The sequence below is a fragment of the Populus alba genome, chromosome 1 (genome assembly GCF_005239225.2).
Source record: "Populus alba chromosome 1, ASM523922v2, whole genome shotgun sequence".
NCBI classification, from domain to species: Eukaryota; Viridiplantae; Streptophyta; class Magnoliopsida; order Malpighiales; family Salicaceae; genus Populus; species Populus alba.
The window spans coordinates 16,543,081-16,561,449 of NC_133284.1; the positions used below are offsets into that span (position 1 = coordinate 16,543,081).

The 18,369-nt window shown below is 28.0% G+C and overlaps 1 protein-coding gene across 1 annotated transcript; it reads left to right on the top strand.

Annotated features, from left to right (window-relative positions):
• Positions 1-1,851: 1,851 nt before the first annotated feature.
• LOC118034893 (plastidic ATP/ADP-transporter) lies at positions 1,852-6,384 on the top strand. The gene is made up of 5 exons (XM_035040329.2): positions 1,852-2,761; positions 3,981-4,235; positions 5,042-5,185; positions 5,280-5,627; positions 5,789-6,384. Exons 1-5 carry the CDS (start codon positions 2,006-2,008, stop codon positions 6,149-6,151), a joined length of 1,866 nt encoding a protein of 621 aa, XP_034896220.1. The 5' UTR covers positions 1,852-2,005; the 3' UTR covers positions 6,152-6,384.
• Positions 6,385-18,369: the final 11,985 nt, after the last annotated feature.

An 18,369-nucleotide genomic window follows, 5' to 3' on the forward strand; every position in this document is an offset into this window, starting at 1 on the left:
TGTCAAAAAAATCAATTTAATCTAAAAAACTAAATTATTAGTTAAGATATCAAGATATGATATATATTATTTTGTAATATATCTTTTCAAATAAAAATTCTTTAAATTTAAAACTTGTACAAATCAATATTGACTTATGCTTAATTTTTATGAGATTTAAATTTTGTGATTACTTAATTATTAAAATTTTGATATCATGTTAAAAAACTAATTTAATCAAATAAATTAAATTATTAAATACAATTCTAATATATTATTTTTTAACTCTCTTTTAGAATGTGAATATTAAAGCATATAATATGAAAAAACAAGTTAGGCACCGGCAACACACAAACTTGTAAAACCCGTCTGCAGGTGTCGTTTGAAGGCAGTGGTTTGACAAATCCGTGGAAAGCCACCTGGCTTGACTTTGAAAATTAGAGTCCAAAGAATCTTCTAAATTTTGATCGAGAATTTGGAACTAAAAAGAACCTTGCAAGAAACGTGCGTCCCATGTCGAGAATCATGCCCTCGAGGAAGACAGGCGGAAACAATTTATCGTTCGATTAACTTTCAAAGAAAAATACCCGAAAACTAATTTATTATTATAAAAAATATTAATTTAATATATATTTTTTAAAAATATACTTAAATTTTGGTATGGCTTACACATATAAAAATATCTAAAATTTAATAATATGATTATAATTGTTTTTTAAATAATTTTTCATGTCAAAATATATGTTAATGATTTTTTTTTAATTTTTAAAAATTATTTTTAATATTAGTATATTAAAATAATTTGAAAATACCAGAACATATTAATTTAAAATTAATAAAAAATTAAAAAAAAATTAAGTTTTTTTAAAAGTATTTTTTAAAACATGAAAAAAGGTAATGAGTAAATGAGTTTGCTGCTCATGCTAATATTTAGGTTTAGGAATATAAATCTAATTTGTGAAAGAAAATTCCCCAATCAATTAAAATAAAAAATAAATAAGAGAAAATGAAAATTCAGCAGGAAACTGGACTGCCGTGCAGGTCATCCCAGCACAGCTTGGAATCTCACATGTTGCTTTCACACGCTGTATCCCATTTTATTTAGAAAAGCGTAAAGCATCTCGATGGGCAGAAACCTCAAGGAGATTTCTTCCCCCTTTTTTTTTCTGTTTGAAAATATAATTTAAAAATATATTAAAATAATATATTTTTTTAAAAATACTTTTTGATATTTTTGATATTATGAAATAAAAATAATTTTAAAATATAAAAAGTAATTTTAAATATATATTTTTAAATATTTAAAAAACTCCGTTTAATAATTATGAAATCATTATAATTTTTTAAAATTTTTGAATCATAATTATTTTTTATAAAAAACCAAAATCATAATTTATAATATTTATTATAATATTCTGTATTTGTAATTTATTAATTGTAGAATACTGATTTTATTTTATTAAAATTAAAAATTATCATGATAAAGTCTTGTTATTAACTAAAAATATTTATATTATATTTATAGTAAAAAAATAAGTTTATTGTAAAAAAATAATTTTAATATCTTATGGTGCTTACTAAGTAATTTTTTAATAAAGTCTGAACAGCCCGCTGCTTTAAATAATTAAAATTAAAAATTATCATGATAAAGTCTTGTTAATTTTAATAAAAAAATAATTTTTTATTTGGAAAATAGTGAAAAGTTTGTAAGGAAAAATCATTAATAAAATAAAACTTTAAAATATATTTTCTAAATCTATTATAAATTTAAAAAAATTAAAAAAGAATTTTTTAGTCGTCTGATTGAAAAAATATTACAGCAGTAAGAGGGTCTCTGAGTGTTGAGGTTCTTATATATAAAAGCATTCTATCGCTTCTCTACCCATCCTCTCTAGTCAAAACATTCTCCTTTGGCCACCTTATCTCTCAATTTCTCTCCGCGTCTCTCTTATGCTTTCTTATTGAAAACCAAAGATTTGGGTTTTGTTTAAGGGATCTAGAGAGAGGGAAACAGAGAGGGAGAGACATGGAAGCGGTGCTACAAACCAAAGGGCTTCTTTCACTACCATCAAACCCCAAAACCAGAGCTTTGTATCCTTCACAGGGCTTGAAGCAGAGGCTTTTTGCTACAAAACCTAAAACTTTTACCGCGTTTTCTTTATCTTCAAATGGGGTCCCAAAATTTCCTACCTTTGTATCAAAACCAAGTGCGTTTTCCCCAAAAGATAGAAACTTGCATATTTGCAGGGCAGAGGCTGCAGCTGATGGACAACCTTTGTTTGGTGAAGAAACTGATAAACCAAAGTTCTTGGGTATTGAGCTTGCGACTCTTAAAAAAATTATCCCACTTGGGTTAATGTTCTTTTGTATTCTTTTTAACTACACAATCCTTAGAGACACTAAGGATGTGTTGGTTGTGACAGCCAAAGGTAGCAGTGCAGAAATTATACCATTTTTGAAAACTTGGGTGAATTTGCCTATGGCTGTTGGGTTCATGTTATTGTATACAAAATTGGCTAATGTATTGTCAAAACAAGCTCTCTTTTATACTGTAATCGTTCCTTTTATTGCCTTCTTCGGGGCTTTTGGGTTTGTTTTGTATCCTCTCAGCAACTATATCCACCCTGAAGCATTTGCTGATAAACTTCTCAACGTACTTGGCCCAAGGTTTCTTGGTCCTCTAGCAATTATGAGGATTTGGACTTTTTGTTTGTTCTATGTCATGGCTGAATTGTGGGGGAGTGTGGTGATTTCAGTGCTGTTCTGGGGATTTGCTAATCAGGTAATCATCCTTCTTTATGAAGGTTGTTTTGGATTCAAAATTATCTGTTGATTGTTTGTAGCTGTAGCTGTGGTTGTCTTTTTTTTTTTTTTTTGTATAATTTGTCTTTTTCGTACATTGTTTTAAAAAAAGAAAAGAAAAATTCATGCTTTCTCTAATCGATAATTCTTTGAATTGTTACAAAGCAGCTCTGAATTTGAGTTGTAGTTTACATAAGGGCTTACATGTTTTAGTCATTGATATTTCCAATCGATTTATAGGTTCCCTCTTCATTTCTGATGCTTTTGTTTTTTCATCCAGTTCTAATATATGCTGAATATATTTTTGGGTGCTGGTTCCTCAGCATCTGTGCCATGCTTTAAAAAAAAGAGATTCATGGATTATGAAACTGGATATCAAGTGCTGCGAGTTTTGTTGGAGTGAAGTAAAACTGGTTTGATTAATAAAATTTTAAAGAGCCCTGTCCCTTTGATATGCTGTTTAGCATGAATAGTTTGATTTTTCATTAGTGAATGTTGCTGGTTTAAATGATCCGATCAAACAAGAAAATACATAATTGCTTTTCTTCATTTGGCATTTAGTGAAGCTGAATAAGATGTGGACTATTTGAGGTCATGTAGAGGTTCATCTTTCTCATCTCTATGGAAAGGGTTTAACTTACTGTAGAGGAAGATTGGATAATAATTCTCTGTGATGTGCTTGTGAAGCTTGGTTATTTTAATCTTTAAGTTGACTCCCTATTGATATTCAGTTAGATGTTACAAACAGTCTTTGCACTTCATATTGTCTTTGTTTGGATTGATGTCTGGTGTAGATGCCAGGTTTGCCCTGCCATAGTTGTAGTTGTACCTTATACAAATGCTTCTCTCATTTGCATCTCTTAATTACCTGGTTAAGTTTTGTTAATGCTTCCAAAGGACCTATGATGGTGTTTGTTCATTTCGTTGAATCTCCTACAAGGGTTGTGGATAACACAAATGAACAGAGTTTCATACTGCTCTAAATGTGTATTATTTTTTAAACTTTAGTTTCCACTTTTATCAATTGGGGGATTAATACAAATGCGAGAATCGTCTTTGCCATGTTTAGTGCAAGAGTGGTTATGGATAGATGCTTCTTCTGATATGTATGAAGTGTTTTTTTTTTCTCTTCCATATCTGAATGGCACTTAAATGTTGATTGAAACTACCCACTTAATGATGTTGCATGTATCGTGCAGATCACTACTATAGATGAAGCAAAACGATTTTACCCTCTTTTTGGACTTGGGGCGAATGTTGCTCTGATTTTCTCAGGCCGAACCGTGAAGTACTTCTCTAATTTGAGGAAAAACTTGGGTCCTGGTGTTGATGGTTGGGCCATCTCGCTCAAAGGAATGATGAGCATTGTAGTGTTGATGGGGCTTGCAATCTGTTTGTGTTACTGGTGGGTGAATACGTATGTTCCTCTACCAACCCGAAGCAAGAAGAAGAAGGTAATCTTCTCAAAGTATACTATTTAAATTTTATTATGAAATTAAAATAGTATACCCATAAAAATTACTGGATTTTTTATTTAGGCACTGGATATTATTTTCATCAGCCACTCTGCAATTCTTTTTAACATGGCGCTGTTAATTTAAGGAACAAGTTTTAAAAATGTGATGTGACAGCATCTTACCAGCTATATGCTTGTCATGCCATGTTTTGTTGATTATTAGCCTATCAATATTTGTTCATTCAATGCTGATTAGGACAGGCTTACCTTTATAATTTTGTTAACAAGGATTTTTTTTTTAATTATCATTGAAGGTGTTGAAAAGCTTATTTTGTAGCTTGTATAAAACAAACAAAAAGGTTAAATCACTTGAAGGAACCTTGTGTATAGACACTGAAGGGTGTGAAAACATCCTTACAAATTATCTAAAGCCGCAAAAGTGAGAATACTTGTTCTGTAAATATTTCCACCATATCGATAAATCTACAACCACATCAATTTTATTACTGAAGAGTTCATGTGCTTGCTCTATTACAATTTATATTTTCACTTGTAGTTTGATGAGATTCAATTTACACGCATATACTTTGAAGATTCAAATTACTTTTCATAGTGTTTTTTGCTTGAAAATGCATCAAAATATTGTTTTTTCTTTTTAAAAAAATTTATGATTGATATCAACACATCAAAACGATCCAAAAACACCAAAAAAATTGAAGCAAAAAACAAAAATAAATTTTTTCAAAAATATGGTTGGATCGCAAAAACAAACATACCTTAAGTAGAATGAAAATCCATGTGCAGGAAAAGCCAAAGATGACCACAATGGAGAGCTTGAAATTCCTTGTGTCTTCCAGATATATTAGAGATCTTGCGACTTTGGTGGTTGCATATGGTATTAGCATCAACCTTGTTGAGGTTACCTGGAAATCAAAGTTAAAGGCGCAGGTAAACTTGACCTGATTGTGTCTCTGCCCTCCTTTTCTCTGTACTTATTGATTACTGATTCTCTTTGCTCCCCTCTCTGTCACTCAATTCGCAGTTCCCCAGCCCAAATGAGTACTCTGCCTTTATGGGTGACTTTTCAACAGCAACTGGAATAGCAACTTTCACGATGATGCTTCTAAGTCAATTTATATTTGACAAATATGGATGGGGAGTTGCAGCTAAAATTACACCTACAGTCCTGCTTCTAACAGGAGTTGGTTTCTTCTCTCTGATTTTGTTTGGGGGGCCTCTTGTTCCTACCCTTGCACAGTTTGGGATGACTCCTCTTCTTGCTGCTGTATATGTGGGTGCCTTGCAAAACATTTTCAGCAAGAGTGCCAAGTACAGTTTGTTTGATCCATGCAAAGAAATGGCGTATATTCCCTTGGATGAGGACACCAAGGTATGGACCTTTTACTTGTTTTAGATGCTTTTGTAGTTTAGACTAGCAATCTGTTTCAGTCATTCTGAGACGGTTTTGATGCAGGATATGGAAAAGTCAATTAAAAAAGGGCATGTTGTTCAGTGCTAATTTTGCTCTGCTTTAATCTGTGTGTGCTGTAGGTTAAAGGGAAGGCAGCCATTGATGTTGTCTGCAATCCGTTGGGGAAGTCTGGAGGGGCTCTTATTCAACAGTTTATGATTTTAACCTTTGGGTCACTTGCCAACTCAACTCCTTACCTTGGAGGAATACTTCTGGTGATCGTGCTTGCATGGTTAGCCGCGGCCAAGTCTCTGGATACCCAGTTTACTGCTCTGCGCCAGGAAGAAGAGCTTGAGAAGGAGATGGAAAGAGTGGCTGTGAAGATTCCCGTAGTGTCCCAAGAAGGTGGAAATGGCTCTCTTCCAAGTGGCACTGCACTCGATCCAACAACAGGTGACTCCACCAGCAGTCTGTCTGAACCTTCAACTCCCCATAAGAACTAGTATATTTCTTCCATTCCTCATCTGTGGGATGCTGGAAGAATAAGCGAACTCAATGAGAAAGTGCTAGTAGGTGAATTTATTTGTAGGAAAAGAATAATTAGTTAAAAGGTAGCACGCATCTTGCTGTTCCTCTTCCTTGACAATGGACTTCTAAAGTCTTGAGTTCGTCAAGTTTTTAAGACCGTGTTGTAGAATTGAAATTGGATTAATATTCATAGATATCTGTTTTTAAATGGTTTTCAAAGTGATGTTTTATAAAGTGATTTTAAATGGTTTTGAATTTAAAATCAATGAAAAGCATTTCTGTAATATTTCATGAGTTGTATTTCGGAGTGGTGGAGTAAATATTGGTTTTTGAAGTTGTTTTTTTTTTTTTTTTTTTTAGATTTATATTAAAATAATATTTTATTATTTTTAAAATTTTATTTTTGAAATTAATATATTAAAAATTCAAAATTAATTTAAAACTAAAAAAATTAAAAAAATTATGGTTGGATAACAAAGCAAAATAAAACCCTCATGAATAATATAATTGCTAGCAATAATAATAATAAGAAAGGGCAGTTTGACATTTTTTAGCAATTTATCATCTTACATTTGCCAATTTGGGAAAAATTTGAGTTATGAACTCTTATCATATTCAATTTAAGGTTATACACGTCAATTCAAGTTATAAAAATTGATTTGAATCAATTTGAATCAACTAAAAAATATTCTAAAAGAATATATAAAGTTTTAATATTTAATATGAAAAAATTAAAAAATAATTTATATAAATATAACTTATACATGTTATAAAAAATTTAAAAAATTATTTTAAACACATTGAAAAATATAAATTTTTTTGCTGTGAATATATAATATACATAATAAAAGACTTCAAATTATAAATTAATTTTTTTTTTTTTGAATATTAAGTATATATACTAAAAAGTTTTAAATCTCATATTAAAAAAACAAAACATTTTTTTAGTAGTTATATAGTGAACTTTTAAAAAAATTAATAACTAATTAAAAAAGATATATATAAAAAGGGTATCTTGTTAAAAAAAACACATTAAAAAAAAAGGTCTTAATTGGATTTTACTGGGTCACAAGTCAATCGGGTTTTGCCGGGTTTTTACTTATAATAGTCTTTTACCTTACTCGGACCGGTTTTACCATCAAGTCGACTAAGTTCCAGGTTAAGATTAAATAATTAAAAAAAATATATTATTTAAATACATTTTAAAATATAAAAAACTTTAAATAACATCCACGTCACCAGACTATTAATCTATGGGTTTCTGGATAAACTGTGGTGGTATGTGCTCTGTTTTCCTTTTCTAACTTGTTCTTCGTTCATTTATCTTCATAAATGAAAGCGCAAACTTATAATGGCTATATATATATATATAGGGGTCCAACAATAAAAGTTCATTTTGCCCAAATCCCAAGCTGTCATCGTTGATAACAATTGAAAGGTTGTTTGTTTTTTGAAAAATAATTTTTGAAAAATAAATTTTTGAAATTTTTTATATTTGTTTGTTATTAAAAAAGTTGGTTAACGGAAAACACTTTTCTGTCAAAGAAAAATTTGGCTTGATTTCTAGAAAAAAAAATTTCTTTTATTTTGTGCGGAAAACACTTTTTGGAAGTTGTGAAACTCTTAAAAATATAATCATATTATTTGCTGATTATATCAAATTTGATCCTCAAACTTTTGATTGCTATATATTTTGGTTGAATCTTTTTTTTTTTCAAATTCATCCCTTAAAATTTGATTTAATTTGATTTTTATATTAACTTTGACCCTTATTTTTATAATTATGATTTGCTTTTCTCTTATCATTTTTTTAAATTGAAATTTTTTATCTATCAAATTTGGTCCTCATTCTTTTGATTATTACTTATTTTATTTAAAATAATTTATGAAATTATAATTATAATTATTTTAATTTCATCATCTTTCAATTTTTTTTATCTGTTATATTTGATCTCTATTATTTTGATTATTATTTATTTTATTTGAGATAATTTATGAAATTAGATTTTTTTCAATTCCAATCTCATTCAACTTTTTAATTTGTAAGATTTTTTTCTTATTATTTTAATAAACTTGAAAAAAATATATTAATATGCTATTTTTAAGCTTATTTTCCATAACATAACTAAACATTAGAAAATGTTTTCCAACTTACTTTCCATGACACTACTAAATATCAGAAAATAATTTATTTTTCCTGAATTCACTTTCCAAAAGAAAATTAATTTCCTGCAAACAAACAGAGTTTAAGACAGATGAATACTATATATATAGGTGACTTGTGATTCGTTGTAGGCTGAGTAATTTTTTTATATATATAATTTTAAAAAATAATATTTAAGCACTATTAATGTATTGTTTTTTTTTTAAAAAAAAATATATCACAACTTGAGTTATACACCCTACTAGAATAACATTCATAAAGAATAAAATTGTTATCTTACTATCATAATATTTACTACATAATTGATCCGCGCTACATTACGAGAGAAATCAAATTTTTCTTGAATGTAAAAAATATTTAAATATTGCTTCTTCTTTTTTTCCAGCAAAAAAGTTTTTTAAATCATGTGAGGGTTTGCTTGATATAACTTTGTTAATTTTACTGGTTCAAAAACAACCCATATAACATGGGAAAACAAATTTTGATTAAAATGAAATTTCAAGATGATATTTTTTTTTAATATTAAAATAACAATATATTGGATTGACCTTGGACAACCTGGGTTAATGTGTCAAATTCTTGACCCGAGTTATAAGGCTATGATAACCGTGTAGAAAACAAATCAAAATAAATTATTAAACCTAATTCTCAATCAATCCAATATTGAAGTATAAAATTTAAAAACAAATCAATTAAAAAAGGACTTAAAAAAAAACCGGGTTAACATGTCAAACTTGCAACCCGGGTCATAGGACCAAGATAACCACATGAAAAACAAATCGAAATAAATTACAAATTTCAATCTCTAACTAGCCCAATATTGAAGGATGAGATTAAAAAAAGAATATAAAAAACAACTTGAGTCAATCCACCAAACCCATGCCTTGGGTCATCAGACTGAGATAACCTTATAGCAAACAAAATAAAAAAAATGACCTAAGTTAACCCGAGTTAACTTGTTAAATCCGCGACTTTGATCTTGAGACTGAAATAACTCCATAGAGAGAAAGTCAAGATAAATTATAAGCTCGATTCTCAATCATCCTCGCTGGACCTAATGTTGAATGGTGAAATTTGTAAAATTTTAATTAAAAAAATGACACAAAAATAAGTAAAGTTAACCCGAGTTAATCGTTAAGCACTATTATTGATTATGAGATCAGAATAATCTAATGAAAAACAAACCAAACCAAATTATGAAGTCTAATTCCCAATTAAACACAATATTAATTAATGAAATTGAGAAAAAAATCAATTAAAAAAAGAAAAAAAAAAAATGAGTCAATTAGGTTAACCCACAACTTGGGTCATGAGATAAGGACAATCCAATAAAAAGCAAATCCAATGTTGAAGGACTTGTGACCCATGAAATGAGACCAATATAATCTTTTTAAAAAAAAAAATGACCTGATTTAACCAGGATTAATATGCCAAAATTCATAGCATTGATCTTAAAACTAAGATATTCTCATAAAAAATAAATCAAAATAGATTATAAAGCAAAATTCTCAACCGACCTAATGTTGAATGTTAAAAATAAAAAAAAAATCAATTAAATAAAAGATAAAAAAAAAAAACAATCTAAGTTAAGTCATTGCATCAAAAAAAAATAAAAATTGGGTCTAATAAAATTGAAAAAAAAACACTAAGAAGAAAAACAATTTAAGCAAAGCACTATTCCAATTAATAGTGCTTTGTAATGAGAAGTACAGTAAAATCCCCTTCTCTTTTAGTTTATAGTTAATTGGGTCTAATAAAATTGTTTAAATTTAATTATAGAATTGAAAAAAACAACAACAGTAAATGTACTCAATTTATAGAGAGAAACTGATAACTATAACTTGCAGAAAAAAAAACGCTTGTAAAAAAAATTAAAATTATGAAGTTGAATTCCAATATAACCTAGTGTTAAAAGACTAAATAAAAAATAAAATGAAAAATCCAGAACCAATCCAAATTATCAAGGCAAAATCATGATTTGAGTACGGTTGAGACATTATCATAGAAATAAAATAAAATAAAATAAAATTAAAGAAGCTTAAGTTTTAATAAATCCAATGTTGAAAGTTAGAATAAAAAAAGAAAACCAGTGTAAAAAAAAAAAAGACCGATGTCAATCTAGGTAAAAATTTCATACATGTGACCCATGTTATGAGATCAAAATCATTGCATTGAAAAAAAAAATATAAAGCCCAATTCTTAACCATTTCAATATTGAACGATGAAATTAAAAAATAAAATCAATTTTAAAAAAGGATCCAATGAAAAAAAAAAACAATTAAAAGAATAAGTACTAAATTTGACATAAAAACAAAACAAAACAAAATAAAATGGTGTAAAAGTCTTGAGCCAATCTGATTTAGCATGACAAATTCGTGACCTAGATCATGAGATCAAGTTATTCTCACAAAAAGCAAATAAAAAAAATATAAAGAAGTTTAATCTTTAATAAATCTAATGTTAAGGAATAAAATTAAAAAAAAAATCAATGTAAAGAAAGATAAAAAAAAAAAAACAATATCAATTCGAGTTAACATTTCATTCTTGTAACCTGGGTAATGAGATCAGAATCACAGCACAAAAAAAATTATGAAGCCCAATTTTTATCAAATCTAATACTGAAGGATAAAATTGAAAGAATAAAATCAATTACAAAAAAGAAAAAAAAAAGCAACTAAAAAAATAAGAATCAAATTTGAGATAGAAATAAAATGATGAGGGACGAGATTGAAAAAATAAATTAATTAAGAAAATGATATAAAAACATAAATAGAAATTAAAATAATATGGACCAAATTCAGTATAAAAACCAAATAAAATCAAATATTAAAGGATGAAATTAAAAAAATAAATAATTCAAAGTAGGATTAAAAAGGAATAAAAATAATGAAAAGAGCAAGGACGACATTACAAATCACCGTACATGTGTCGTTCCATTGAATTTGTTGTCACTTGACGCTTCAATGTCATGGTGTTTGGCCATTTTTAGCCCCTAGGAGATATCGCACGTGCCTCTGATAAGCATGGTCATCTTCAAGGTTATGAAACTCGCGAGTTGACTTGTAAAATTGTATAATTTTACGAGTCAACACAGATATAATGTGCTAAATTGGATAAAAAACTCGAAAATCAATACATTCGGTCAAACTCGGTAAAAATCTGTCAAACTCGGTAAACTCGGTATACTCGGACCGAGTTTACCCAATTGGACAAAATTTACTAACTTATCTCAGTTCTCTCCCCACCATCTCGTTTGTCTCGCAGCCTCCAGTATACAAAACACCCATGCTCAGGGGCACCCACCCACCACCAGTGAAGTGCAGCAGTCACCAGAGAAGACTAGATTTGGGATGGGTTGAGGGGCTGGGTTGCTTAGAGGAGCTTTTGGTGGGTTTTTTTTATTGTAGATTGTATTTTAAGGTTTTTGAACTATGCATGAATTTTTATTTGAACCTTATATTTTAAGATGCTTTTATTCTATATGAAAAATAATTTTCTTACGATTTTACGATTTATTTTTACAATCTAAGTTTATTTTATATTTTTCATGTCGTGTTAAAAATACAATTTTGACAACATTGGTCATCTCCCTTACTTGGCTCATTCCACGCATACTTCAACAATTTTTTTTTAATAATATTTTATATTTTAAAAATACCATATTGTTCTTATTCCTAACTTTAGTTGATAATTACAAAAAGAAAATTAAATAATAAAAAAAATATCTGGATGCAATCCTTAAATAATTATATTTCAAAGATAAATTAAAATAAAATTCTAAAAAGTCCAATGGAGACAAGTTAAATGAAATTTGCGTTCAAGTTAAAAAATCCAATAAAAATGCAAGATGATTGAGATTTCTTTGTGTAATTTGATAATAATAAATTGATCTCATGAAAAATACCAAGACCGTATTGCCTCTCAAGCTAAATTATTTGATTTTGTTTTAGAATGGCAAAATATTTATTTGAATGTTTAAATACATAATGAAATGTGAATGTAGACAAGCTTTTGTTTTAATTTTCATACAAGGCGCTGCTGTGGACCTAGAAATCATAACGAGCAGCAGTTCACGTGGTGGTTGCAATATTGTCCTCACGTTTGCCTTTGCATATCAATCCAAACTTTTGTCATCGATCATTCACTGCTATATCACGTTATCACATCATGAATAAAAATATATTGAAAAAATCAAGTTGCTAAGTAAAACAAAACATATTTTTGGTTAAAATAAAAAGTAGAATAAACAATATTAAAAGGTGTAACTCAACTAATCAGGTTTTAGGTTTATTTTTTAGAAATTACCAGTTTGATTCTCACAAATCTCAAGATCACTAGAGGCTTACATAATCGTTAATTTCAAGTCTTTTAGAATTAATCGAGTTACAAGCAAGATGGCCCGGATATCCACATTAATAAGAATAAAAAAAGTAGAATACATGAATAAAAAATAAGAATTTTAACTAAAATAATACATTTTTTTTATCTTACAAACTAAAACCATGCACATTTAATTTAATTATCATAGAACTAAATACATACAATTTTTGAAAATGGGTCCACGGCTGGTTGCAATTAATTGTGTTCTCCTGGAAGAGAATAAGCCACGACGTGTCATAAGAAGGAATATTAGCATTGACACATGGGGTTGTGGCCTAGTGATTGAAGGAACTTGTTCCCTTCCTCCACACTAGGGTTTAAACTCTACTTGTGTACGCTTGTCATCCCCGCGGTGCCTTACACGCTCACTGGGCTTGCAGGATGTTCAGTGAGCTCGAGGATTAGTTGTGGTGCGCGCAAGCTGGCCCGGACGCCCCGGGTTACAAAAAAAAAAAAAAAAGAGAAGGAATATTAGCATTGAAGAGAATTTGTGCTCTCCTCTCTGTTCCTCCTCTCCTTTTATCGTTTCTGCTTCTTCACCCATTCATTCAAAGAATGATTTGACGCAGCAAGTGACAGTTACATCTATAGATCCTATGGTTCGATGTTTCCCGCTTTAGACTTGATATCTTTAGAGAAAAGTTAATTTTTAATAATGCCGTGATAGATGACGAGATCATTTAATCAGGTGCAAGACTTGTATCTAATAATGCTATTAATAAGTTCGGATTATTCAGTAAATAATATAAATGTAAATAGAAAGATGGATTATGTTTATATATTTTGAAATTATTTAATTATTATATTACTTAATTATTATTTATTTATTTTACATGACTCTACATTTTCTTTTCACATTCCTTAAACTACTTGTGATTATGAAATGTGAGAATTTATTGATTGAGGTTATTATATTTGATTGCAAGATTTTTTAAACGGGATAAAATCTTGGGTATAATTTCTATATAGAAAAAATCTATCCAAATTTTGTTAAAATTGTAAAATTTTGAACTCTCTAAAATCATAAAGTAAACCAAATTCCATATGAACAAAAAATATGATTTTATAAATTCTTTTAGGCTCAAAACACAACTTTTGGCTTTTATCCGACTATTTTTTAAAATATTTATCAAAATGATTTGTTAATTGATTTCACGATTTTGAATCATGATATTTGATTAAATGTCGCGTTTCTGAACTATGACAGTTGATTAAATGTCACAATTCTAAACCACAACATTATAGAAATGTCACGTTTCTAAATTACAACATCTTGAAACTATGCTTCTTCACCAAAACTTTTTCCATCTGTGCTATTTTGCAATTTATTTGTATTTTGTGTGCTAATTGCCTATCACGACTCGAATCCCGAGTCCATACTTGGCAATGCAGGAGCATTGTCGTAAGGATAACCCCCAACCCCCACCTATATTAAGCTTATATATATATATATATAAAAGTTATTTAAAAACACGCATCATTTTATAATCTTACAAAATATTATATTATTCAGAACTATTTTTTTAAAATATTTATCAAAATAATTTGCTAATTGATTTCACGATTTTGAATCATGATATTTGATTAAATGTCGCGTTTCTGAACTATGACAGTTGATTAAATGTCACAATTCTAAACCACAACATTATAGAAATGTCACGTTTCTAAACTACAGCATCTTGAAACTATGCTTCTTCACCAAAACTTTTTCCATCTTGTGCTATTTTGCAATTTATTTTTATTTTGTGTGCTAATTGCCTATCGCGACTCGCATCCCAAGTCCATACTTGGCAATGCAGGAGCGTTGTCGTAAGGACAACCCCCAACCCCCACCTATATTAAGCCTCATAATATATATATATATATATATATATATATATATATATATATAAAGTTATTTAAAAACACGCATCATTCTATAATCTTACAAAATATTATATTATTCATAACTAATGAAATCAAATGATAGTTAAAAATTTCTCACTAATAATTAAAAAAAATAATCCATAATACTCATTATATTGTCAAAATCCAAACTTAATTAAAATAGGGTAATAGTAGAGCGTCTAATACATCAAATCAAAATTAAAAGGAAAGCCTCACGAAACAAGCAAAGCATACCGACCAAAACTAAAGAAGCATGAACACTTAACAAAGTCCACTTGCTAACAAAAACTAAGAACCTAAAATAATATTTAAAATAACGGGTGAGTTCAACAACCTCAATGAGGAAATAACATTTAATATACATTTTAGATATTAGTAGTTTGTGAACCGATTTATCTTGATATACATATACATATACATACTAAACATATTATCATAAAATAATGAAATATATGTCAGAGATCATATGACACTTGAAAGTGACCAATATGGGAGGATCAGTCGTCACAAGTTAGTGCCTCTTTCATCAGCTAGGTATACATAATACTATGTGGATATAGACTAACTACTCTATATTAGCATGTAGTTACTAACAAGTCTTATATCAAAGCATAATAAATATTCACATAATTATCAAAGCAATGTATATCATATTGAATATAATTTAGTTCAATAGAATGCAAGTGCAAATTCAAGAATAAATAAGTACTTAAAAAATAAAATAACAAATATAAATATTCAAGAAATGAACTAGATGTACTCATCATATAATCAACATAAATATTTATTTATATTACATGCATATTAAAGATTATTTAACTCACCCGAAAAATATAAAAGTAAAAGGAATATCAGATGAAATACTTGAAAATCCTTTTGAGGATAATTAGAAGTGCTTATAATGAATATATAAAAGACACCAATGCATGAAATAAAACCAGGTTTAGTCTCCTATGTTTAGGGACAAAAACAATAATTTTTTGAAATCAAGGACCGAAACATAATTTTACTAGAATTGGATGACCAAATTGTAAATGTTAGAAATACATAACCATACTAAAATTTTACCCACAATCCATCATCAATCCTATCTAGAATCTCAATTTACATTATAGGGACAAAATTGTAATTTTTTCTCAAAGTTCAAAGACTAGATTGTAAATCTCCAAAATAGAGGGACTAAATTGATAATTACACAAATTAATAATCAAACTGAGATTCATCATCCTTAACCTCATAAGCTTACTAGCCAAAATTACAAAATACATTTCAGGGGTCAAATTTTAATTTTCCAAAGTTTTTGGGACTAAATTGTAATTTTTATAAATCAAGGACAAAATAAAAATTTCATCTTCAACCTCAAAACTATTTTGTCGAGATTTTCCAGCAAAGCCAAAACAAATTTATTAAATCATAAAAAATCAATTAAATAAACCAATCCACAAATCCTTATTTCTAACATCACACTCAAAATCAATCATTTAACCTTAAATCTATAATAATCATGAATCAATCTTAACAACATAAACTTTAAATCTTTATAAATCTTAATCTCTTCTTTAATCCTTTCATAAACAAGCCATAATCAAAAGTAACATTAGATGAAACCACTTAATTACTACTTCCATCTTTCTTGACCTAAAAAACTCAAGATCAAAAACTGAAATTCTTGGTTTGATGATGGAAGGGTCACAACAACCATAATAATTAGAAAAGAGAAAAACAATTCTCTTGCAACTTTTCCTTATATACCCAAGTTACTTTAGGTTGGGTTTGGGCTGATAAAGGCTTGAATAGGAGCTAAAAATTTAGGTTTTACATTGCCTAATTTACACATTTAAGAACCCATTAATATTGATACTTTATTATAATTTCCTTGAAGTTTCAGTATTGCTAATCAAATTAGATGAAATTAATGCATTATTGTGATCCCTATAAGATCAATCACATCATTTGTTTGCTTCCTCCCTTATGATGCTTTGTGCTTTTTAGTTATGTAGGTGTAAATTAATGTTTTTTTGTTGTTGATGACATAAAAGTATGCATGAATAATTGCATTTTAACTTGAACTTGCTAGTGTATATATACCTTTAGTCAATCAATTAGTTACACGTGAGATTGATTTTGTTTATGTAAATATATTTAATTTATTAATAAAAGCTTATTTATCTTTAATATTCATCAAATATTTGATTAATAAATCTAGAGTAAAGATAAAGTTTATGAGACAAAAATATTTTGCAAAGAAAATTATAAAGTTGTTATAATTATAGGATTCTTATTGCATTAAAGCATTGTTCCTAAAATATTCTTGATTAATACTCTATTAAGACTGGTACATATTATTTTCTTTGTTTTATAAAATGAAGCATTTGTTCTCATAAGTTGAGGTATGAAAGATACCTATAACTAATATGTAGATGCTTGTCAGATAATATGCTCACTAAATTGACTCGTATGAGAATTTCTTATGGAGAGATTACCTGTGTTTATGGAAAGGTTTACATGACAGTTGCATAAGTGATATTTAAACATGAGATCACCAAGTTATCTTATATAAATAGTGTTATGTTTTGATCCTGTTACATGTTGTCATAATCAATGGTAGAAAATGAGTAGATATTGAATATAACATGAACTATATAAAAGTTTTTAATTAAGTAATCAAAAGAGGATTCGTCAACCTAGATGAATTGGAAAAAATGTTTCATCCGTTCTTAAATAGTATTGATTGTAAATACTTGTGCATGGTGAAATAAGATTTGTAAAGTGTTTAAGATATTATTCAAAAAATCAATGACTATAGTGTCAAGAACAAATATGATTTGACATAGTAGACATACTTCATGCTATAATATCTAAATCAAAATATTGTTGATGAATATATAATAATTACACTAAGAAACTGGTCACTGAAAGATTAAGTTAAACCATTTATGACTTTTCTAATATTTGGAGATCATGTTAGGTTCCTAAATATTGTACTTGATCTTCAAATATAAATCAATTATTTATTGAATTGATAATAAATTAATTTGTTTAATTTATCTAATTCTATTTTATTTAGGATTGTAATTTATATTTGGGCCTACTTATTAGAGAACCTAATAGGTCACATATATAAGAACCATTGATCATAAATTAAAATGAGATGATTATTCAAGTGTGACTTGATTATAATTTTTTTTTAAAAAAAATTAAGGGCCAAAGTGTAATTTTTACGAGAAATTACAATTCTAGACCTAGAAAAAATCAAATAGGGACTTAATTTATACAATTCCTTTTGTTTTTATCTTTATTCTTTTGTAATTTGTTATTTTTTTTCTTTACACTTTTTTTTTTGAAAAATTAGTATATGAAGACTAAGAAAATGATGTTTTACTGTAACAATTGCAATATTGTTCAATTCCTTTGCTATGTTAAAAATTAGCTTGAAATTTTATATGTTTTATTAATATATATGATCTTTACTATATTTTATTATATGTAAGTATTGAATTTTTGATTCAAGGTTATATTTTTACTAAATATCAAAAAATATATTAATAACACCTACAAGTTAATTCTTTTGTGTTAACAAAAAAATTTATTAGACTTACAACGAGACGAGTTAAATAAACACATTAATACTTTGTTGTTTTGAATTTATTAACACAAATAGTTCTTCATATATATAATTAAATACATGCATGACTTTTTTTATTTATAATTAGATTAAAAAACACATTTGAAAACTTGTGCGTGTGTGTTTTTGCTAAACAG

Excerpts from the sequence above, each read along its gene's own strand:
- LOC118034893 (XM_035040329.2), top strand. The coding sequence starts at position 2,006 with ATGGAAGCGGTGCTACAAACCAAAGGGCTTCTTTCACTACCATCAAAC. Across the intron at positions 2,762-3,980 it reads TCTGGGGATTTGCTAATCAG|ATCACTACTATAGATGAAGC; the intron begins GTAATCATCCTT and ends TGTATCGTGCAG. Across the intron at positions 5,186-5,279 it reads AATCAAAGTTAAAGGCGCAG|TTCCCCAGCCCAAATGAGTA; the intron begins GTAAACTTGACC and ends CTCAATTCGCAG.